The sequence below is a fragment of the Micropterus dolomieu genome, linkage group LG16, assembly GCF_021292245.1.
Source record: "Micropterus dolomieu isolate WLL.071019.BEF.003 ecotype Adirondacks linkage group LG16, ASM2129224v1, whole genome shotgun sequence".
NCBI classification, from domain to species: Eukaryota; Metazoa; Chordata; class Actinopteri; order Centrarchiformes; family Centrarchidae; genus Micropterus; species Micropterus dolomieu.
The window spans coordinates 5392797-5417554 of NC_060165.1; the positions used below are offsets into that span (position 1 = coordinate 5392797).

At 42.3% G+C, this 24758-nt stretch overlaps 1 protein-coding gene across 7 annotated transcripts in view; it reads left to right on the forward strand.

The window, feature by feature from the left end:
* nav3 (neuron navigator 3) overlaps positions 1-24758 on the forward strand; it is a 375602-nt gene that overhangs the window by 343560 nt on the left and 7284 nt on the right. For 6 of the 7 annotated variants that reach the window (XM_046072613.1, XM_046072614.1, XM_046072615.1 and 3 more), the window contains 21 exons: positions 388-582; positions 1415-1467; positions 2599-2622; positions 4009-4032; positions 4240-4317; positions 8761-8844; positions 9888-9999; positions 10772-10896; positions 14150-14173; positions 14666-14832; positions 15887-16040; positions 17788-17974; positions 20123-20220; positions 20320-20415; positions 21259-21427; positions 21627-21862; positions 22273-22427; positions 22614-22685; positions 23287-23483; positions 23808-23926; positions 24464-24667. In XM_046072613.1, coding sequence (XP_045928569.1) covers positions 388-582; positions 1415-1467; positions 2599-2622; positions 4009-4032; positions 4240-4317; positions 8761-8844; positions 9888-9999; positions 10772-10896; positions 14150-14173; positions 14666-14832; positions 15887-16040; positions 17788-17974; positions 20123-20220; positions 20320-20415; positions 21259-21427; positions 21627-21862; positions 22273-22427; positions 22614-22685; positions 23287-23483; positions 23808-23926; positions 24464-24667 — 2573 coding nt within the window. The remainder of the gene's footprint in view (positions 1-387; positions 583-1414; positions 1468-2598; positions 2623-4008; positions 4033-4239; positions 4318-8760; positions 8845-9887; positions 10000-10771; positions 10897-14149; positions 14174-14665; positions 14833-15886; positions 16041-17787; positions 17975-20122; positions 20221-20319; positions 20416-21258; positions 21428-21626; positions 21863-22272; positions 22428-22613; positions 22686-23286; positions 23484-23807; positions 23927-24463; positions 24668-24758) is intronic. The other variant, XM_046072612.1, reaches the window with a different exon arrangement.

Genomic DNA, 24758 nt, shown 5'->3' on the forward strand with positions numbered 1-24758 from the left:
CTGATGTCATGATAGTAATAATATATATAGTATATATCTTTTTTCTAACTTTGAATTGTTTTAACCAAGTTTGTAAGGCTTCTTAATTAACACTTTTGTATGTTCCTAAAGTGTGTGAAAATACTGTATGTGAAACGGGAAATGACATTGCCTTGGAAACAAAGTGAATGAGACTGAACTGTATGATTTAAATAAAACAATACCTTTACGTCTACAAAAATATCCTAGCACATGTGCGACATTATTCTTCTATATTCAGTTGTAAATGGGTTCTTATTTCCTACATAAATGATTGATCTCTGATGCATTTCACACATATAAAAATGTGACAGCAGGAACATCTTACTTATTAAAACTGACCTTGGCGTTTTTTTTTCCCCCATGCAGTGAGCCCCACTAACATCAGTCAGTATAACCTGCCACCAGGCAGCAGCAGCATGAGTCGCTCCAACAGCATCCCTGCCCAGGACTCCTTTGACCTATACGGAGAGGGTCACCCACTGGGTGGCAGCGCAACCTCCCTGGAGGATCGACCACGGGCCATCAGCCGCTCCGGCTCCTTCAGGGACAGCACTGATGAAGGTAGGACACACTCTGGGACACAGTCTTAAAAACACTCTTTAAATGAATGTCCCAAATATGACCTCCCCACTAAGAAGCCATTAGAAATGATTTTAGAGCCACATTCACCAAAGCAAAGTCCTATCAGTCATCAAGTACTTTAATACCAGATTTAATGAGCTCTCGCTGTGTGTTCACTCTGTGAGTGACTTGTCTGATGGGTCACTCTGTTCTGATCTTTTTGTGGGTGATGTAAGAGGCTGCGGCAATCACAGCCTCTTACATCCGGATAGAGGTCAGCTTTTTAACGGGCAAATCTTGTTTTTTCTTTTCATAGCTATACACAGCTCACATCATGTCAACAAGTTACCATAGCTATGAAGTGCTGATCCGTCAGCTGGTTAATCAAGAATAAATATGGAAGCAATTAAAATTACTTTAGAACTCACTCATTGTCAGATTAATTAGAAAAGGTAGAATATTTTATGGTCTCATATAATTTTTTGTCTGTAGCTTTTTTTTATACTTGTCCTGCCCAGCAGCCTGGTATGGAGTATAAGGAGCTGGATGCCATGTTGTGCCAGACAGATTTTTCTTTAACAAGAGAATTTTAATATACTCTTTTGTCTGTTTTATTTATTTATTTAAATGTGTATTGATTTGTCGGCGGGCTGGACATGAGGGCAAAAATGGGGATGGGGGGTACAAATACCACAAAAACACACAGACACCACAGAGAAAGGACAACACTGCAAGAGAACGGGGATGGGGGGTGCGGACAACAGGAAAGACAAGAGGAAAACACCAATTGCAGAAAGCATTACTCATCGTTACTCTCCACATGTGCTTACAGTCCATGGCTCTTCATTGTCTCTGGTCTCCAGCACGTCTTCACTGTACTCTGCGGTAAGTAGCTGACCATCTTTTCCTCTTAAATCTTTGGCTATTCAGAATTAGCGTAACAGTTAGATGCTGTATATCTATCTCATGGTGTAAACTCACCATTAAAGTTGCTCCAATCACTGTTTTTGTATTAGCAATGTATCAAATGACTAAATTAAATGTGAAAGGAATTTCTCGTAGTGACAGATGCGTCTGCTAAATGTGTAAATGAGCAACTGTTTGCCAACAGGTTAGTCACAGTAACTTTATAAGGTGATAATGCATCAGTGTTGTGGTTCCAGCTTGTTTTGCTGCCCCCAAGTGGTCAAAAAAACTGTTAATGCAACTTTAAAGCTGCACTACCCTATTTTGTTAAGTCACACAACAGCCCCAAAACTCAGTACCACTCACACAACAGTGAGCTAGGAGGAAATTCTTGGACAGTGAGTTTGTGCTTTTAAACACTGATTGTTTGTTTTTTTTTGCTAACCTCAAACAGTTCCATACTGAAGTAACATTTTTAATGCTGAAATCGTCCAGACTTTTTTAATGGGACAACACAGAGTTAAATTTTCAGCTCTTACCAGGGCTGCAGAGTGGCATTAAATGTCACATCCACTCTTCCAATTTTTCTGTCTTGTCCGTCCTGTTTCTGTAGAGCCAAAATATAACTTTCCATCATGCTTCTAACATAACTTTGGCAGAGAAGACTCTGGATAAGTGTTTCTAATGGCACAGGCAGCGCTCGAATCTTAATGTTCAGTCAGGCAGCAGATTAGTTTTAGGGAGAAGAATCGATTACCACCCACCACTGCCTGTTTCTAATAGCACTCATGAGTTGCGGAGGAAAGGCCTGGATGAATAATGGAGATAGTTTTGTTTAAAAGTTTTCCCTCAGGTCGAATTCATTTGTTTGTTTTGTGGTCATCCAAACCATTTACTATTTTGTTTTCTGTCTGATTTTATCCACTTCAACACCGGTGACATGTTCTTTCACTTTAATCTCATTTTTATTAAAGTTTGTTTTAATTCTCTTTTATGTGTTGGCCATTTCTTTTCATTGACGTTAAAATGCTTCTCAGGCTGTATATTGAACACAGCACACACAGCCTCTAATCTTTTTTTTTTTAAATGATGTGTGCTTCTTCCTTACAGACGGAGGAGAAAGCACACTCAGAGGTAAGGATGGGAAACATTCCGTCTGTCTGCATGTCTGCTTCTCTTTCCCACCTTCCTGCCTCACATTCATACAGTTAAAATTGATTCACACCTTAAAGCTGCTGTACAGTAGCTGCAGTACTGCACTGTTGGCCACTGTGCAGCTCTGCAGGTACAGGTGGGGGTGCCTTGCTCATGAGCACCTCAAAAGTAGCTGGAAGGAGTTAGTTAGGTAGTTTCAATTGCCTGATTTTATTCTGCGATTCATGTCATCAACATCCATGTCACACGCATGTTTTTGGTGCCCTTCAGGTGACTGCAGGCTGGTTTTTTTCTGTTGCAACGTATCTATATATTTAGAGATAGTCCATCTATGTCAATCAAAGCACAAACATTTATTCAGCTAAATGTGGCCCATTATTAATGATCAGTTTGAACCAAAAAGTATATGTATATGAGAAAAGTGATGGTGGATAAAATGTTAACAAGTTCTACTATAAAGCAGTTTAACCCCATGTTGCATTGCTTCAGTAAAACTTTTGCATTTATTTCATCTTTATCATAAATAACCACACTACCTTACTGTGCTACATAGGTTATTTTATAATTAACTCTTTACAAAAATTACACTATACATATGTAATGCATGCCCTGCCTTTTGTTTGTTTGGCTTCATTCAGCATTCCTGTTCAGTTTATCACTGACTCCTTCTTGATTTCCGTCTTTTTTGTCTCTGTACTTGTTAGCGCTTTAAGCTCAAGTTTGGATCAAACAGCAATGGCAAATACACTGTGGTGTTTGTTTTACCTGCCAGATGGGTGGAGTTTAGCATCTAGGCCAGCACATGCAGTGCAAACTGACAATCATGGACTTCAGTCACTGTGCGGTACCACAAGGGACCCAATTCTGGAACTCTTTCCTTCAAATCTGACTCAGATTTGATGCTTTCAGATCTTGAGACAGGTGACCTGCACACGACTTGAATTTGTCTTCATGTATTTGAGACATTTGCTTTTATGTTTGCACAACAGCAACCTGGCTAAGCAGTGTTGGCATGGAGAACGAGAAACAACAATCCACAGAAATCATAAAATGGACTATTTTTTTATATTTCTATTTTTTTATTGTCAGTGAAATGTGTTGGAAACCAGAGAGAAATATGTCCTTTGTTGTACTTGTGTTGTCCACTTTGGTAAACTGACACATCTGGCACAACAGGTATTTGCAAATGCTATTTGACCCAGGTCAGAAATACTTACCCACATCTCTTGCTTTGCTGCTCAAAGTCTAACCATGAGACAACCAGAACTGGTGCTTGTGATAACCTCTGTCTCTCCAGTCAGTACATGCTGTTTGATGGAGGCATGCAACATAGTGTTAATTTTTACTCTTCTCTTTTCAATCAAGGGCCAAACAGTCCTAAATTCCACGGTAATCCCCCACACTTTTTGTTCACACTTCACCCCAGTGTCTTTTTACACAGCATTACCATGTAACTGCACAGTTTTTCACATCAAAGTTTTTAACACAGGAGTTGCAAGTTCAACGCCTCTTTGCATTACTATCAGTCTTATTTTCTTAATGTTTTTCAGGAGCGTGAACTTTACGTTTACCTCTGTACTTTTCTTCCCCAACCAGCAAATCAGAAAGCTGCGTCGGGAGCTGGACGCCTCTCAGGAGAAGGTGGCAACCCTGACGTCTCAGCTGGCTGCCAACGTGAGTTTGTTTACTTCAAAAGACGGCGTCAAAACAGCCTGCTCATTTGCATGATAACCTGCTGTCACAGAGCTTTTATGAGAAGTGTTGCCTATCGAAACTCTGGAAGGAACATAAATCTTTAAGACGCCCACTAATTCCTTTTCTCTGTGTTTGAAGCTACCGTGCATGCATTTAGGCTTTTGCTTGTGTGTGTTTATTTTTGATTTTCCTTAGATGGGATGTTTTTTTTGTGTGTGTTTGTGTGTCTACGGTACATCGAGGATTGTCTCTTTGCTTTTGTCTCAGCCGGTGGGGTTTCAGCGAGAACAGGAGCCTCTCCCAAATTCAACCAAGCAGGGAGAATCAAATAGAGATAGACGGGCGCAGAAAGAGAACAGGGAGATGGGGATATGTGAATCTAGACTCAAAAGCGTCATGCGTGGGTGAAACAGAGTGAGATACAGAGACCTCCAACCCCCAGACGAAGCTGTCTTTGTGCTGAGATGCAGATAGATTGACAAACTCCAGTGTGTGACTCTGCTCAGCCCCCCCAACCCTCAATGCCAAGTGCCTGATCAAGCGTGGAGGCAGACAGGGTCTTCGCTTCGGTCCGACGCTTTGATCACAAAGTTGTGCAGAGCTGAATCTGAAGGCTAAAACTGCAGGAAAACTTGACAAATGGGAGAGGAAGAAATTACTATATGGGAGTTATGTAGGGACAGCCAACTTTTCCTTTGTTTGAGGTTGTGTGAAATTACTTGATGTTATCCTACATAAGCTTCATTTCGACCAAAGGAACTATACCCCGGAACTAGGAACCATTGGAGGAACTCACGGTGTTTCCACTGAAGGGACTAGGGTACCGTTGTTTGCAAACTAATAAATCACAATCAACAGTCAGATAGCACACACATCTCGCCGATGTCCGCCTGAGATGTAGCTACGTCCGCATTAATTGTATTGCTCGGAAATAGCAGCCAACATGCAGTAGTGTGTTTTCAGCAAACAGCTGATGGAGCTACGCTAAATACTGGGTCCGGAGTTGTTGTTTTAAGTTTTCATCAGTCAAGTTTCCTCCTCTCCAAAACAAGCGGAACAGACACAAAAAAGCTTCAGTGAGTAATATTTAATTTGTGTATTTAACTTCATTTTTCAAGTAACTTGCCCAACACTGATAAATACACACTTGTGTGTAATTTGTGGTGCAGTGATTGGTAGTGTAGCTAGTATGACTCATGCACGAGACAGTGTTCACTCAGCTTTGGCTGTACGTCTCAGTGTGGCACATTTACAGGCTTTATAACACATGTCACCACCTCAGGACACCAGCAAGCCACTTTAGGGCCTTGAATTAAAGAAGAGACAATTCACTGTCAACTAGTGTCAAGTCTATAAGTCCACCATTATATCCTTTAGCAACCTCGTGGTTTTTGCAGATAGTTCACAGCCACATTCAGTGTAGTGTTTTACAACATTATAAATACAGAGGATTCTCACAGTTTCTTTACAGTTTAGTATGGTTATAGAAAAGTAAAAGCTAGCTCATGCAATAATATCATGTACAGTATTTCATACTAGCTAGTGATTTGTGTAGCAAAATGATTTAAAAGGAGATATAATCTAAGACACAGTCTGAATAAAATACTAAAAATGGTGTCTCCTATATCTGTTGTTGATACTGACTGGCCCTTAACAGGGTCACAGAGCATCAAAACAGCAGTGGAAAAGACTACCAGTCTCATGCCTTACTGTGCCGAGCCATATGCCACCACTTTCACAACAGGAACCCATATGCGCTTTACAGCTCCCACTCTAATGTTAGAGGCTTGGGATTTGAAAATCTATCTCTGGCTGTGCTGTACTAGAGCCGCATCATACTGTATCTACATGACAGCGCGGTGGGCTGCTGGTGCTATAAGCTTGTTTTATCCTCCCAGTGGGGAGTGTGACTATAGAAATGTCCTCACATGCTGTCTACCCACGGTCCAAAACTAAACACTCACTGTGACATCGCTTAAACATTTACACTACCAAATACATGTAGATATACAAGCATTTGTACAGGAACTACACATTGGTGTATATATTTGGTTAACAACACTAGGGAACTTAAACATGCGTGTATGTAAAAAATACTTTTAGCCTACTTACAAAGTAGGTTAAGTATTTTGAGGCCGTCTTGCTTCCTTAATGTTACATAACACTAATTTCTTTATATAATTTATTCTTGAATACATAATGGTGTGTATAGTAAAAGGTTATTTCATTTTGGACTTCAACTCAATGCATATTTGACTTTATCGTTTCATCCAAATGTAAAGTTTAACCATGAACTGAAGTCATGATTATGTCAGATTGTTTATTTTAAGGTTAGGGAGGAAGGGTATGTTGAGTAAGTGTTTGTTAACTTCCATTGGCTGAATGCATTTTAATCTCATCTCCTGTATTTCCATCAGAGCGGAAATTTTCCAGTGATTGAGGGCATCTGATCATGATCTCTCTCATTTGCTGTGCCGCTGCATGCATAATTGTTATTATAATTTTGAATTGAATTTGGATCTTAAATAAAGTATTACATGTGTCGATACCCTCAGCATGCTCTCCTAGAAAATGACTCTCACATTAAAAACGTATTTGCTGCTGCGCTGTCATGTTGGATGAAGTACCCGCCACAGACGTCATTTTAATTAGCAGCGTGTTTGTTTTTGGTTTTATTTGATTAAAATGGAGCAGAATTAGTAAAACCAACATCCTGTCAAAGGATGTCAAAAGGATTAAGGAGAACAAATGCTGCCTAACTGGTGAAGTATCGTACCACTCAGTATTTTTTTTATCAGCCTGTGAAAGGGATATGTTTTCCTGCCTGGATTCCGTCCACATTAAATCGGGTTTAAGAGTTCACACAGGGATCCCTCCTCCCCCTCAATCCCCTTCGTCTTTCTACTCACCCTTCTCTGTCACCCCCCCCCCCCCCCCCCCCCCCCCTCCGTTCTTCTTACTCTTCTCCTCTTCCCTCATTTTGGCTGTATTCTTCCTTACCGTTCCCTTTCATTCCACCCTTCGTTCCCTCCCCTTCTTGCTGTAGTGTTTAAAGGAAATGGCCCAGCAGTAGGTGCTGGCTTACACCACTGTAGTCGTGACTGTGCGTCGTCCATCTTTCGCCGACACACAACCGCCTTGAGATGTCATTCGCGTCTATAATGGCGGCCTCGGGCAGCACCAACACTGATGACTTCTCCTCGTCCAGTTCACTGGTTTGGCCCACCGTCAACCTTTACCCCAGACCCCAGGGTCAGGACGATGGTCAGAAAAACGGGGGCCGCCTGGGCCGGGCCCCAGGAGCAGGACAGATGGTTCAGCCGTGGGACGCTTTAGAGTCTAATCAGCGCCTCCTTCGGGGCGGACAGGTGGGCAGGGGGGGGTGATGAGTCGGAGCTCACAGGTGGAGTTGGACAGAAATTTGGAGTTGGAGAGATGAGTTGGAGCAGTTGGCATTTCTAAAGGTCAAGACCTTTGCTGCTTTAGCCAGGGACACAGAGTGGAAGAGGCAGCACAGGGTGCTACTGTGTGTGTTTCTAGATTTGTGAGGTCCTAACATCCTCACAAGGATAGAAAGATGAGGAATTTTTGCTGTTTTAGGGCTAGATTACACATTTGGGAACACATGCTTTACAGTCAATTAATGAAAGTCCTCGAAAAGTACAACAATGCAAATGAGCATGTGCGTGTTTGTGTTAAGCAGAGATTTTCTGATCGGTCTGGGCATGCTGCCCACCTCTCTGTGTCACACCAGGCCTGACAGGTGTCTCGGGGTCTCTAGCTAAGGATGGGAGAGGATGAGCTGGCAGTATGCACACATACACAGATTTTACAGACTCAGATTTGCACAAGGACACACAAGCATGAACATAAGGCTTCACCAGACACTCGGACATAAACATATATTCCAAAAACACATGCACAAACAAACCCAGATACACACCCAGACACACAAACCAGGTTCAGCAGAGCAGATGGTGTGGCGCCACGGAACATTTGCCACCCTTGTGTCTCCTCTGCATCTTCAGGTGACAGATGAAGACTGGGAGGGCAGACTTTTTTTAACCTGTGTGCTGCTATGATACCCACCATTGTTTGGTGCTCAGTCTCAGTTTGGTACTCATAACTTTTCCCCCAAAAAACATTTAACATGAATATTGATATATATACACATGCAAGTTATAATTTGTGTTAGCTGTACTTTAAATGTTGACTGCTTATTTTACTTTGGCTAGTCAGTCAAATTAATGTTGGGTCCAGTTTTGAGAGTGTAATTTTATAGTTAGTTTTATATTCAAAAAGAACAAAACAGTATTTTACATATGCATGTTCTGCCTTTTTAAATGTAGTTTTTTAAAGATTAGATAGATTTGAATTTTTTTTTTCTGAAGCTGAAGACTGTGTCTCTATGTGTGTCTGCAGGCACACCTGGTGGCAGCCTTTGAGAAGAGCCTGAGTAACATGACCTGCCGCCTGCAGAGCCTCACCATGACTGCTGAACAAAAGGTACAAGAGCTTAGTTCTGAATTTGAAATATACTATATATGAACTCCAAGGCAAAGGGATTAGAGGGAGGAGAAATGATTAGAAACAGGCAGCAGTTTGACATTGAAATAGTGCAGTGGAAAGTAACAATGTGGAGGTCTGCTGTAGTGGATTAATGGATATTTTTATCTTTTAGGTTCAGTTTCTGACTCATTTGAAAGGTTTTCTAGTGAAGTTTTGGTTTTCACCAAAGGTTTCCATATTAAAGTTTTAGTTGTTGAATATTTCTCTCGCTTTACTTCTAACCTTAACCGAAGATGTTTGACTTGCTTCAACTTTAAATGCTTTTGGTACACAGGCAGGTAAAAGTGTCCAGTTTTGCACGAGGATGCAAGGGTTCAGCATATTCCACGAACCTAAGGCTCCAAACCCTATTTAAAACCAAAACCATCTATTCTCCAAAAGTCCTCCAGCATTTACTTCTTCCAAGGTCTACTTTTCTCCGTTTTCTTACAAGTGAGACCTTTTTACCGACAGGACGTTTCAGAACAGCTCGAATGGCACTGAAGCACTGATCACACAGCAGCAGCAATATGTTCAAAGATCTATCCCTGCCACACATTATGAATACTTCCCTCTGTTCACACACCCACACAGAGAGCAAGAGAGAGAGTGCTGACAAGCCCTGGCAGCTTTTTAATCCTCTGTAAATTAAAGCAGACTGGGATCTGGTGGGATGTCTTTGTTAAACAAGGCCGTCCCAACTTTTAATTAAAGCGGAAACCCTATCTGCAGCCCTCAGTGGGTTTTCGGGCAAAGCAGAACTGGAGACTCCCTCTATCTGATTGTGTTGGTTCAACAGAGGAAAGCTTTTTTATTCTAAGCAGGTGGTGCCGGGGTTGGGGCAAATCCACTGGGAGACTCCTTCCCTTCCACTGAAAACCAGATTAATGCCAAATTTAAGATTTTGTTTCCAGTGACGGAGGTCATATGTTGATTCCACACATTTGGCCAAAAGGAGAGCAGTGCGTCATCCTTTGTTTAAAAACTGTCTGTCTCTCCAGGAGTCTGAGTTGGCTGAGTTGAGGGAGACCATAGACATGCTGAAGACCCAGAACACAGACGCCCAGACTGCCATCCAGGTGGCGCTCAACGGCCCTGACCACCTAAACAAAGGTAGTGAAGAAACCAGCAGGGGATGTTGGACCACACTTCTCTTAAATCATCTGATGTTTTGATGCCTTAAATGAAATTCCTGTTCCATGAGTGGATGCATTTTTTAGCCTGATTGGCCCCAGGGGGAACTGAACCCCTGAAACTTGAAGTGTTTGTGCTGCATAGGTCCGTTTTGTGAAAGTTGATTAGTCATCGAAACAACCTGAATTGCATGTTTAATCAGTTAGTTTACATGACTTTTTAAAGTATCCAGCCTCCTCATAACTGCCTTTTCAACTGACACCAACAAAGCTAGTTAAAATTCATAAGATTTTCATGTGTTGTTTTCAATCTTTGTCGGACATTTCCACACCGGCTACAAATTGCCTTTACACGCAGGAAACAAAGCAAGTATGTGATCCAGCGTAATTTTATAGCTTTGATTTCAGCCTCACTGCTGAAAGTGTTTAATTGGCAAAACACTGGCTTTTATTCTGAAGGAGTTGCAGGACATGCAGCACATTTGCCGCAGAGGTTGGCACTCAACCATTCGTCATTCAAATGTGTGTGGAAAGCATGAACTCTGATCACTGATGCAATTATTTTGGGCTGACTTCTTTATTAAAACAATGTGTGGCTGCGCTGTAAACGCTCCGTATTTCTGACAGAGCAGCTACTCCATGAGTGTTTAATGTAGTATTAAACTTTAGTGTCTGATGCTACAACCTTACACAGATCAACGTTGTGGGTTTATCTTCAGTGCACTGAGGAAGATTTTGTCTGTCATTTCCAGACCTGCGAATTAGACGGCAGCACTCGTCAGAAAGTATGTCCAGTATCAACAGCGCAGCCAGTCACTCCAGCATGGGCAGTCTGGGCAAGGACGCCGAGGACAAAAAGAAGAAGAAGAAGAGCTGGGTAGGTGGAGACGCTGAAGAAACTTGTCAGCATTGTGAGACAAAAGTCCCAAATAAAAGAAAATCTGAACTGCTCTTCTGCACAAAGTGCCATAAAATAACGGATGCCGGTGTGCACTGCAAGTTATGCAACTCAGGTGTCTTCATCCATTCAGTCGCAGCAGACTTCAGACTTCAATTTTTTAGGGGGAGGGTTTGGCAGTGAAAGTCCGAATTCGGATACATAGCCTATGAATTATTCAGCGGTAGTTCTAATATACTCTGAATGTCTGCATTGAAAGATTAAATGTCTTCTTAACATAGATGAAGGCATTTTTGTGGATGTGTGAAATAAAGCTTATTGTACTGTTGCACCCACTGAAAGAGCTTCAAAATCCGTTGAATATTCATACTATACATAAGCTCAGGAAGACTAGGTTTGGTTGGGATTCCCCTGTATTCTCCAAAAAACTCCAAATCAAAGATAGTATGATCGTTTTTACCCCAAATGGCAATATATTTTTATTGCTATGATTTATTTCTCCATTCTTCTTTCTTCTTTCATCCCTTGTGAAATTGGTATCAAAAGTGGGTGTTTGTGGGGCCGTTAAAGTAAGGTTCGTGCAGACTACACAACTTCCAGCATCAGTGGATCGCTGTGCTGTTCACACTACACAACTTGCTGTCTTGTGATGGGAGTCTCGAAGTCGTTGTGGCGTTCACACTACATGACTGATAGTGGACAGGGGGTCACACACCACACGAGCTCTCCAAACTACGTTTTGTCAAGAAAGCACACTTGAAATGTGAAACGGGAAACGACGCGACACTACACACGAAACCGCTGTTTGTTATTATATAGATAGGAATTATAAAGACAAAGAATCTGGGTGAAAGGATGGATTAGCACACGCAGGTAGCAGGGATTGTCTGAGCTACAGAGAGAGCTGGAGGTGAGTAAAAAGTGTTTTATAGTGAAAAAGTAGCTGCCTGCTCACATTGGCTGCATGAGGAAGTCAGGTTGGCCGACTCCTCCAGATATTTGGCATGTTAGATATCTGGTTGGCGTCTGCGATGTGTCAGAAATTTTGGGAAGCCGTTTTGATGCACATGAGTACACATAACGACTGCCGATCGATCGCTGATTTACCCCTGATCACAGGCAAATCGGGCTTAAAATCGTGTAGTGTGAACCAGGCTAAGCCTGTGAATAATTGGTTGGGTCCAATTTCAAACCCGTGACTTGACTTCATGATCCAAAAGTGTTTTTTTGTGTTTAGTCACTTTTGAGGTTGGAGGTAGAGCATGTTCAGATACATTCCCATAGGTCATCTGCAGCATCCCAAAATCGCACTCACATCTCGCTGAACCAAATAACAGTCCGACATCACACCCCTGTTGCTTGGTGACAGTGCTGAGATGGTGCCAGCTGAGTGGCTGAGGTGCCATCCAGTGGTGGGGGCTAACAGAGGGTCGAGCAGAGGAGTCAGCCGCCTTCCAATTATTTTTTAAGACGCACTTTGAATTTCACATACAGCAGCATGCAAATTAGGTTGGAAAGAAACAAAGTGGCCACTCATGTCATGGATACTGAAGTTCAGCTTAAAACCAGGGCAAGAGCTATCCAGAGGTTAGAGAAGTGCCAGTTGAATCTCTGTGCCAAGTGGGCAGGTCTGGGCAGAAGAGAAACACTCTAACAAAGTGCTCTAAATCCCTCAGTTACTCAATGGGACTAAGTTTGAAAGTATAAAAAGACATGGGACACATCTTTATTTCTCAAAGTCTTCAACAAAGTTCACTATAACTTCTGTCTATAACTGTGTTTCTTTTGTGGCTCAGTTGCAATCAAACCTTGGACATTTACTTTATGCAATACCCATCTCCTATTTCCCTTTCTACTGAGGACGATGTCCACAAATACCCACAAATCAAGGCAAAAAAAAGCCAAGTTATCTAAAAATGCACATCCATAACCATAAAGCTCTTACTCTCCCTCTGTCCTTCTCTCTGATTTCACTGTTCTCTGCGTCACTCTACAATAGCAGCTCAGTGTCCCTGGCTGGAGAGCTGTTATTTGCTGCAGCCCCCTGAGTCAGACAGATGACATATTAGAAGTTCCGTTTCAGCCAAAGAGTGCAGAGCCAGAGCCTCTTTTCAGTCTGTACTGCAATGCAAAACGCTTGCCCTTGAAATCAAATGCATGCAAACAGCCCAAAAGTGTGACACCCTAGCAGGCCGGGTTAAGTGAGATCCCAAAAAATTCAAGTCGGGCTCATGAATACAAATCAATCCCTTATTTAAGAAGCAATTAATTATTCATTTGCATAAATTCTGCCTCGGTGCACACATGGTTGGAGACGCGGGTAGAGTTGAACTAAGGTTACTGAGAGGTAACCTGTAGAGTGAGCAGAAAAGGCGCATATCATGCTAACAGGGTGGCAAAATTAATAGGTAGAGTCCTTCAATTTGAGGCAAGGACATCCTGCCAGCAAGCATCTGACCTGCTGAAGTAGCCTTAAGCAGGACACAGACTCAGGGTTGCTTCTCTGTAGCTGATATCTGACCTCCCTGTGGAAGGTCGCAAAAATATCCGCACAGAGAACCATAAAGTGCATTATTTATTCATTTACTCAGAACTGTAAACATAAATAGACATCATGCAGGCTTATTATTTCTAAAAATGTGAGGGCTGTCATTGAATGCTCAGCCTGTAACATTACATGACTTGTTGTGGATGTGAAAGTCTGTCCGAATGATTAATGTGGTAAAATCCATCCATCCGTTCATTTTCTATAGCAGCTTGTCATGCCCAGGGTAGCAGGGGAGCCTTTCCCAGAATGCACTGGACATTATTGTAAAAATGAATTTACTTGAACTTATATTAAATGAAAGTACTGTGTTTGTGTCTTCTGTTTAGCATAATTAGGGTTCTGCTGATTTCATGCAGTCTTGTCTTATGTGCTTATCGCTGCTTCTTTGGTGCCACATAATGTACTTATACTTACAAAATGCACTAAAAAAAATATTTTCCTAGCATGGGAACCTAATAATAACTTTGCATCAATTCATCCTGATTGGCACCGAACACTGTAATATGAATTTCGGACCAAAAATGCCCTCAAGTGCCCAGAGACCTACAGCTTATGTCCCAGTTTACAAATGGAATATGTCATGAGCCAAAGGGACAATACTACTTTTATGAAGGATTTACACTGATGGGGGAGCAGGAGTGTGTGTTGGTGTGGCTTAACGCTGGGTGTGTTTTGCATCTTCAGGTGGCTGATTCCATCCCTGCTCAGGTCAGTGGCTCCCAGTGTGTCTTCTGTATGTGTGCCGGAGTTATTCCCCATCCTCTGTCCCTTTGCTCCCGTATTCGTTCCTCCTTCTTCCCCTCAGAGCAACCTCTTCTTTCCCTTTTATCTGGAAACGTCCGCATGGATACGGCAACCCTCCCCTGCCCTGCCACCTTGTTCCTCCCTCCTCCTTTTCATCCTCCCTTGTTCATTGTGATTGCCTGTTCAGCCATCATTTTTAGGGTCATTTAAAAAAGCCCGGTCCCCCCCTTCTCCCTCTTACATTTCCATCTCTACTTACGGCTTGCTTTTTGTCTTTCTCTTTACCTAAACCAGACAGTGACCATTGCTTGGAAACAGCACGGAGTGACTTCCTGATCTGGCAGGATGTGATGTCACCAGAAGTTATCTCTTAGGAACTGACATGTTGTGATCGTAGAGCTCGGTGGGTGGCGATATTGATGTCTTTGCGCCTGTGTATTTGTGTCTGCCTTGCAGTTGCGCAGCTCCTTCAAGCAGGCGTTCAGCAAGAAGAAAACCAAATCCCAGTCAGCCCATGACGAGATGGAGGAGATGAGCGACTCGATGCCGTCCTCGCCCAAACTGCAGCATGACAACAGGCAGGGCAGCATTGCCACGCTGCATTCTTCACCCTCCACCACAGAGTGAGTGCCTCTCCTCCACACATACATAAATACACACATACAGGTCATTCTCTCCCCTTGTACATACTTACATATTTCATTGCATACAAATAGAAAAACATTTAGCAGTTGTTCCTTTTTCACCTCTCTGAAGTCTAAATTCTTTTCACTGTTTTTGTCTTGTTTTCACAAATGTCTCTTAATCCTCACCTCACCTTTATTTTTAACCTCTTTTCTGAACTCTTCTCCTTTTCTTTAACTTCTCTTCACCTGTTGTAGCAAGTTCTTTTGCGATAGCAAGTCCTCCCCCATTTGGACTCCAAAGAAAAGGCAAAACGGTCATGTGGTCTACAAGCACAGATCTCGGTAATAGGCACTGTGTGGCATGCTCCCAGGGAGTGTGTGTGCGGTGGGGTGTTGGTGTGATTTACTTCTGCATCTTAATGCCATAAACACCTCGGTATGTTGGAAGTGATGATCTCTCTGGTTCACAGACTGGACTAAGACCTCTGAGGTGTCCAGTTCTTGCAGAATAAAGGGTGAAATGGATATGCAGTAATACTTTTTTTACTGATACCAGACTGAATTGGCTCTATGTCACTGCAGAAGTGACCATTGAATTTCACACGGTGAACTACACAAGTGTGATAGATTCTTGTTGTGTTTTTGACTCAGCAAAATAGCTTTGCATCTAATTCTAGTTATTGTATTAGATCTCTGCCTGCGTATCATGAAAATACCTGAATCATGATGATGGGACTACTACCACAGCACTTTTATACTGTAGTTGTTAATTGTGCTAGCAAAGCATTGTAGGAACCACAGCTAGAACACACCTTTGACCTGTCAGATTGCTCTGCTAAAAAAACAAAAAAGAGGATTGTAAATGGGAAGGATTCGCTGTCCAAGTTTCCCATTCACCTTCGTGTTGTACCTGCCTGTGCGGTTTTCACCACTGACTCCAGCTTCCCTCTGAACGTCACTGTGTATTTTTGCTCTCCGGATTGTGTGAGTGTTTGGTATGACCCTTGAGGGTGACCCCCCTCCTCCTCCCTGTGTGTAATCCCCGTTGCAGGCTGTGCGAATGCACCGAAGCTGAGGCGGAGATCGTCCTCCAGCTGAAGAACGAGCTGAGGGAGAAGGAGCTCAAGTTGACAGACATCCGCCTGGAGGCGCTTAGCTCGGCCCACCACCTGGACCAGATCCGAGAGGCCATGAACCGCATGCAGGTGAAATCACACTTTGCGGCTAAACGCAGGTCAAGCTTGTGCTGACCGACCTGGGGGCATCTACTGTATTTATGTTTGACGCAAGTCAAACTGGAACAGCATGCAGAATTGCCCATTTGTCTGATCTTAGTGGTGAAGAACTCATATCTAAACATCAAATAAAAATTACCTTTTAAGTCTGTTTGCTAAACATGAAGGATTTTGTCTTACCATCAGTCATGTTTATACCTTCCTTGCTACATGTTTCTGCAAAGGCTCAGAAAGGCAAAAATTCACTCCGGCTGTCCAGTTTATTTGGGTTAAAGTGGTGTGTTCCTCCCTAAAGGCACTGGAGCGTAACCGCTACCAGTTAGGATGTTAACAATGCACTCAGTGGGTCACTGGATGGCGCCAGTGGGGCACCTGGAGGGCTTAAGGACAACTATCTGATCTTACACACACAAAAACACAAACTCATCAACACAGAGCCTCTCACACTATGTCTGTACACATAACACTGTTGCAGTTTAGCTAGTTAATTGTAGTTCATGACTTTGTTCCAGGCCTTCATTCTCCTCGGTTGGTGAGGAAAATCTTATAGCCCTTTTTCAACCCATGAGTTCCAGGAACTGTGGATCAAGGAACTCATCTCAGAAATAAAACTGGACTAATGTTCCTAGTCACCTCTAAACCCAGCAAAGACAGCTCAGTTTGACTCTCAAAAGTGGAAATGTAACAGTGAATGACAGTAAGGAAATCAGAAATACACTTATTCGCTTTCTTGCCAGGAGTTATATGAAAAGACCAGTAGCCTACTACTGGAGCCAGTAGCCAGTTAGCTTAGCTTAGCATAACAACAGGAAACAGGAAAACAGCTATGCAGGCTTTGTCAGAAGTTAACAAAATCCACCTACCAGCACCTCTAAAACTCACTAATAAACACGTTATTTTTGCTAAATCTGTGCAAAAATCTGAAGTGTAATAATGACAAGTAGCTGTTTTAAGGTATTTATGTGCTAAACTATTTCGTGACCACACAAGATATACCATGTTAATTAGTGAGCTTAGTTAGTTTTGATTAGGTGGATTTTGTTGCCTATGAACAGAGCCAGGTTAACTGTGTCCCCTTGTTTTCAGACTTTATGCTAAGCAAAGCTAACCGGCTGCTGGCTCCATCTACAAATTTACTATTCAGACTTTAGTATTTGCCTTTAAGTCTGAAAGTGTGAACAAGAGTAGTAATAAAAAAAGTGAAACAAAAAATAGGCGACATTTGGATACTGTGACTTGCCAGCTAGCTTTCCAGCTATCACTAAACACACAGAGCCAGCATGCTGTATCACCTCTAAAACTGGCAATTAAAAATAAAAAAATTTAATTAAAATGTCAAGGTGAACACGCATCAGAAATGTAGAAATAAATAAATTTAGTTTAATTGCCCATGAAGCGGAACAAAAAGTTTTATCCTTACAAATACATGTATTTGATTTATTTATAGAATTCTTACTGATGCATTACAATGAGATGCCTTCTATCATTTTAAAGTATAATGTTCCGAGGTGCTGCATCATTTCATATTCTTAAAAGAAGCACATTTAATTAGTTCAAATAGAATAGATTGAACATGATAACAGAACAGAATAACAAGCCTGAATGCAGGAAAATGACCCTCTGCTGTTAGAGCAGTCATTACTCAGCGTTACCAGAGTATTTAAATGCTGTTCCTGTCAGATTTTGACTCATTTTCATTCTTTTGTCAAAAAAACAGAATGAGATTGAGACGCTGAAAGCAGAGAACGATCGTCTGAAGTCCAGCGGGAACGCCACGCCGACAGCCACGCCCGTCAAGACCGCCAGGCCGCCCTCCGAGACCTCCAGCACATCCTCCTCCTCCTCGCGTCAGTCCTTGGGGCTGTCACTCAATAACCTCAACATCACCGACACCATCATGTCAGGTCAGTTCAGTGTCAGCTCTGGTGTCTGCAGCACGTTGATGTGTGAAGTGTTTGTGTAAATCAGCGTTAGCAGCCTGCAGTTTTTTTTTTCTGAGAAGTTGAAGCAGTCAGTGTGGGAGTGGTGGAGGTGAGTGCAACAGACTTTATGTCTTGACAAACCAAAAATAATACATCTCAGAAAGGTTTTACTGGCCAATGAGGACAGAGTATTCAACAGAATATACCCCAGAAACATTCTTTAGGTTTTAAAAGGACAAGTTGGCTCTTTTTGTCTTTAAAAATGTTGGCAGGTGTATTCAGCTATTAAGAATTAAACCCCCAAGCATGGCATTGTAAGTGCCACGTTCTTATGTCTAGTTAAGCCATAGGACACACTTTATGGTCTGCAGCAGCTCTCAGGGCAGAAGCTTTTTTATGTGGCAAAAAGTTGGATTAGCTCTCTCCATACTTGCCTCAATAAATGGGAGACAATTGTGCTTGCAGAGAGAAATGATCCAGAGGAGCCGCATGAAATGATGAAATAGCTGCTCTCTCTCACACACACAGAAGGCGTGTAGCACACACACAGAAGGCGTGTAGCACACACACACATACACATACATGAACATGCTGAAAATCTCTCCAGGCCTGCTCTGTTTGAGAAGTGAAAGAGGTTTGTCCCTCTCACTTGTCCTGTAATTAACATGGAAGGCGCAGCTCTCTCAGAGGCCTTGGGCCCTCGTTAATAGATGGAGGGATGAGCCGAGAGCGGTGACGCGTGGGAAGACGAGTGGGCCAACAGACGTTATCACCGCAACACAGAGCCCTCAGCTAAGGGAAGCCAGTCGAATACAAAGTACCCCCTTCCCTCTCTAAAATGGAGTCTGGAATAAAGAGAATTAAGAGAGGCTTATGGTGGCTGCTGTCAAAGGTTAAAGGTGGCAGGAAACTAAACAAATAAGTCAAACTTACACAAAGTAGAAACACGGCAACAGACAAATGTTGTGACGAGTATCCTCTATTTGCTGTACTTTTGTATTGTTTGTTATTTTGCACTCTGTGCTAGTAGTAATCCCTCATAGTTAAAGCTGCCATAATCAATATTCGTATATTAACTAAGGATCACCTGACTACTTGTATGTGAAAGCTGGCGCTTGTAAAACCCACAGAAAAGGATCACATGCCTCTGCAGTTCCCCTCAGCTCCACAGGGCATTGTAGCATGTTCGAGGTTTTGGTTTCCAAGCCCAAAACTGTTCTGGTTCACTAACACCCGTCTCGCAGCCTTGCTTTTTGCAGCTGTTTTCAGGGAGAAAGCTTGGAGAAAGCACTGACAGGCCAGAGTATCTGTCCAGCACAAATGACAGACAGACAAAAGTCGTGGCTTGCTGGTGAACATTGTGGAGCATTCAGCAGCTAAAGAGCCACATGTATTTCTCAGGAGTTGGTGGAGAGCTAAAACAGAGAAAAACACCACTCCAAATAAATGAAAATGTTGCTTCATGTTTATTGCATGTCTATAGGCAATAGGCAACTGTGTGCTGACAAATCCATCAGATCAACTTAAAAGGTGATAATATGTCAGGGTTATGTTTACAGTTGGTTTCTTCTGCCCCCAAGTGAAAAAAAATCGAACAAGGCCAGATATATAGATTGCCAAAATTCAGAGAAGAACTTCAGTGGTATTCAGTAAAATGTGAGGAACAAATGTGAAAATTTTGAAAAGTTTGATTGATCATAAAATCTGAGGGTGGTTACCTAGCAATTTTGTTCCACTGCTGTCGTGATCTCCAACGTACTGATCTCTAACATACATCTCTCAACACCTGAAATACCTGAAATAAACCTCTTCCTATTGAATGAGCTCCCATCTTCATGGAATTCTTTGTCTCCCTCCCTCAGATTGTGCTCCATTTAATTTCCTAACACACAGTCATTCTTACATTGTCATGCTGTGCACTCACTAGTAAACGCTCTGTATGAAAACATTGATTAAATGTAAAAGTAATTATCACATGAAAGAAAACCCATTAGTATTCTTTACTTTTGATTCGGTTTGTCCCTTTCCAGCTATAAATTGCCAGCAGGCAGAGTGAGTTTGTCTATAATGAATCGAGGCTCTGATAGATTAAAGTTGGTTGTGTTTCCTAACAGAAAGTTTTGTTTTCAGATATTCCGCTAGATGACAGCTACGAGGGCAATCTACGCAAAGACGGCCGGAGTGTGCGAATAGTGGTTACCATCAGCAGTGGGCCAAAAACCACCAAGGTTAGTGCATGTGGATTTTACATTGTTTCTCTTTTCCATCTGCCTGTAGTCTTATTTGTTCTCACTCCTTTTGTTTTAATACATTTGACAACTCTTCAGGGTAAACAAAGCCAGGATTACCTGATTGGGTCTATAGGTGTGAGTGGGAGGACCAAGTGGGATGTCCTGGATGGAGTCATTCGACGCCTCTTCAAGGTAAACAGACCATTGCTCATAGGTTCAGGTCAGTTATTTTGGCACATAATTGGTTTATTTTATTCCTACCATGAGAAATGTTTGTCCAAATGTTTTATGGCAGATGTCAAAGTACAGTCACACAAAACAGGGTTGTCCATCAGATGGATACTTTTGAAAATAATGTAGCATTTTATGCCCACATAAGAATTTTCAAGTGATGTCTGTATATGTGGTGTAGATGATTTGTCATGCTCCTATTCTGAAAAGGTGTTTATTAGTAATTACCAGGCATTCATTTCATTTAAAATACAACTACTTATTGAGAATGAAACAGATAGAAAAAAGCATGCACGGGCACTTTTTTTACAAATGCTGTATCCATACAGCCACACAGACACCCATATTTATTAAAGGCGTTTTATTCCACGTTCAGTAAGTGCCTGGAATTGATCCTGACCATAGATGAATGCATTCTTTTACGTCTTTGGAATTAGCTGAGTCATAATTATATGAAATGAAGTTAATTATAAAGGTAATTATATACATACAAAAAAAATAAAAATAGAAAATAGAAACAATCTCTGCACACCCGAATGTGTGACAGGTGCATCAGAGGAAACTGAATAAAACCTGAAAAACTCCTTATTGCTAGTAAACTTATTTATTTACAGTGTTTTGGTCTGCTCGACTTTTTTCGGGTAAGTGAAAGTATAGAAATTAATGCATTATAAAACAATTACAGCTCCAGTGTCAGTTTGAAGATACGTGTGTTGGACAACAAGAATCACAGCCTGTATGTAAGCATGATCAGCAGTGCAGTTCTTTTTTCCCCACTGTCCTCTAACCTCTCTTTCCTCGCAGGAGTATGTGTTTCGGGTGGACCCTCTAACCAGCTTGGGTCTCAACTCAGACAGCATTGTCTGCTACAGGATGGGCGAAGTGGTTCGCTCCCACGCCTCCGAAGTGCCTGAGCTGCTGCCCTGCGGCTACCTGGTGGGCGACAACAACGTCATCAAGGTCAACCTCAAAGGTACGGCAGCAAGGAAACAAGTTTCTATTCCAGGATTACAGATTTTGTTTGGATTCTCAAGAAAAGTGATTTTGAGTAGAGAAATATATTAACTTGAGTCTCATTTAACAGTCTAATGTAATATGACTACATTAATTAAAATTTCCTCCTTCTATACATGCTATTCCTTGCCTCCCTCCTTCTCCCTTCCTCTTCCTAGGTGTGAAGGAGAACAGTATAGACAGCCTGGTGTTTGACGCGCTGATTCCAAAGCCCATCATCCAGCGGTACCTCAACTTGTTGATGGAGCATCGTCGCATCATCCTCTCAGGACCCAGCGGCACCGGCAAATCCTTCCTGGCCGCCAAGCTGGCCAAGTACATCATTTGCCAGATGGGGCAGGAGGTGACCGAGCACAACCTGGCCAGCTTCAACGTGGACCAGAACTCCAGCAAGGTAGGAAGAGGAATTCAAAAACGGCAGTGACAGGAAAACCAGTTGTTCACACACATCACATCTACCAAACAAGGTTGTGCACATCACATGCAAATGTTAACAGATCTTTAGAGATGGCCTGGTTGCATTACATTGGCGTATATATTCTGCTACTGAGTGTGTACAAATTGCTCTCTCTGCCTCGCCTCCCTGAGATAATTGAATGCTGCTTGGCTGTTAATAAACTCAAACATAGATTTACTGCTGTGATTTGAATTTTAATCCATTCTTTTATTAGCTGGCATTTAGAGGTGAACGTACATAAAAAGTTTGTAGGGACTCAGATCATAAACTGTACACTATTATTTATTAAACCTACACTTCAAGCTCTTTACATCCAAATGAAAAGCCATCAACGCTTTCTTCCCCAGGATCTGCGTCAGTATCTGTCCAACCTGGCAGAACAGTGTAACTCTGAGGACACGGACACGGAGCTCCCCACTGTGGTCATCTTGGACAACCTGCACCACATTGGCTCGCTCAGTGACATATTCAACGGCTTCCTCAACTGCAAGTACCACAAATGGTGAGCCGGGAGCCGGGAATAAAGGCCAATGTCAAAAACAAATAATAATAAAAAAAACAACAACCTGTATCTCAAATTGAGAAGCCACCCTGGTGTCCATCATTACTGGCCTGACAGCAGTTATTTAGTGAAACAGCTTGATTGTGACTGTGATTAATTATGCGTGTTGTTTCTGCCTCCATCCAGCCCTTATGTTATTGGGACCATGAACCAGGGAGTTTCCTCCTCTCCTAACCTCGAGCTACACCACAACTTTAGGTTCGTGACACACACTTTAACCTCAACCTTGACCAGAAATGTCACACACAACAGTCATGTCTCAAAATGGTGTGTAAATTCTACGAGTTACTCATCACACTGTGACATTATATCGTTTGCTATGTGTACAAATGTTAAAGGTTCCACAGAGAAATGACTTATCGTTTTGTTTGCTTTGCATCATCTTGCCTGTCAGATAATGTGTTTAGTTTCAGTTCTGTCAACATGTTTTTTCTCACTGATTGTAATCTAAAGGCATTCTTCCACAGGGAGAGCTGTAATTACATCTCTTGGATAATTAGCCTTGTTAAATGAAAATGAATTGGCTATAATGCATGTTCCGAGTGAGGAACATTTCTGTTTGGCATGTTTGACTCGCATGATGATTTGGCAAGTACAAAGTCATTAGGGAAAAGCGTATAAACGGGTTGGACAATAATTTAATATGAAGCTATTATAGTAAAGTGAAATAATCCCAAAACTCTCTCAAGTCTCGTCATCTCTCATATGAGCTGCTTTGATGAGACATCTGGTTCCATTTTGAGCTGATTTATTAGCTCTTCTGCTTCTGTTTCACCATCGATCATCTGTCCTGCTGTAGGTGGGTGCTGTGCACAAACCACACGGAGCCGGTCAAAGGTTTCCTGGGCCGTTTCCTGCGGCGGAAGCTGATTGAGACGGAGATCCATAAGAACATGCGCAGCAATGACCTGATTAAGATCATCGACTGGATCCCCAAGACCTGGCAGCACCTCAACGGCTTCCTGGAGGCACACAGCTCCTCTGATGTCACCATAGGTCAGGTTCCCACACACACACACTCTCTCTCTCTCTCTCTCTCTCTCTCTCTCTCTCTCTCTCTCGTGTGTTCTGTTGGGCCGATACTGAACCCTTCATGGTGTCTAATTTTAGCCTGTGTCTGTCCACTGAATGCACTAATACTGAGTCTCTAATTACTAGTGAATGAAATATTAATTGACTGACTATAGCTTGAATTAAAAGAGTGTGGTAACCCTGTTAGATGTTCCTGCGCCTCAACTCTTGTGCAGCACATGTGTTGAGAGTCTGCTCCATGTCTTTGGGCCTTTCACCATCATCATCTGGGCTATTTTGTGCCTACAGGCCCCCGTCTCTTCTTGTCCTGTCCCATGGATGTGGAAGGCTCTCGTGTGTGGTTCACTGACCTGTGGAACTACTCCCTGGTGCCCTACCTGCTGGAGGCTGTCAGAGAAGGGCTTCAGGTACGTCCTGGCAACTCTCTGGATCACCAGTCTAGGTGGCTAAAGGATTTGAAAGTTACCAGCCACGATAAATTTCCACTGGCCACAAGAATTCTTTTGAAATTAAAACAGGTTATACGTTTCTATCTGCATTCTATGTAATAGGTACTTTTACTTTTGATACTTGAAGTGCTTTACTTAAGTCAGTCAGCAGGACACCTCACTGTCTGATTTTTATTTCACTTCATGCAACTCTTTGGCAAATCACAAGATGCACATATATGTGAATGAAAATAGCAGGTGAGCTTGGACTCCTCTATTAGTCCCTGTACACATAACCTACCACTAAGTGCTGGTTATTGTGATTGCACCTTTATAGGAATCTAAGAATCTGAATTCAGAAAACTGCCATCAAGAATCCCTGACAAGCAGCTGTGTTTCATGAAAACAGAAAAGCACCAAAAAGCAAATATATATATATATTGTATACTCTTTCCTTACTCGGGCCTGTTCCCCCACATCATTCACATCTCATCTCCCTCTTTGACACGCCTGCAGCTGTACGGCAAAAGGGCGGCGTGGGAGGATCCTTCCAAGTGGGTGAACGACACGTATCCATGGAACGCTGCCTCACTGCAGCAGGACGGCCAGTCACTGCTCCAACTGAGGCCGGAGGACGTGGGGTACGAAGGCTACAGCTCATCCAAGGAGGGGGCCTCGTCCAAGCAGGTGTCTCAGAGTGACACTGAGGGAGACCCGCTGGTGAGATAGACATACACAAAACAATTACAGTGATTATCCTCTAAAGTCAAGGAGCTTCTGGTTTATGTATAGAATTTAAAACAATTAACAA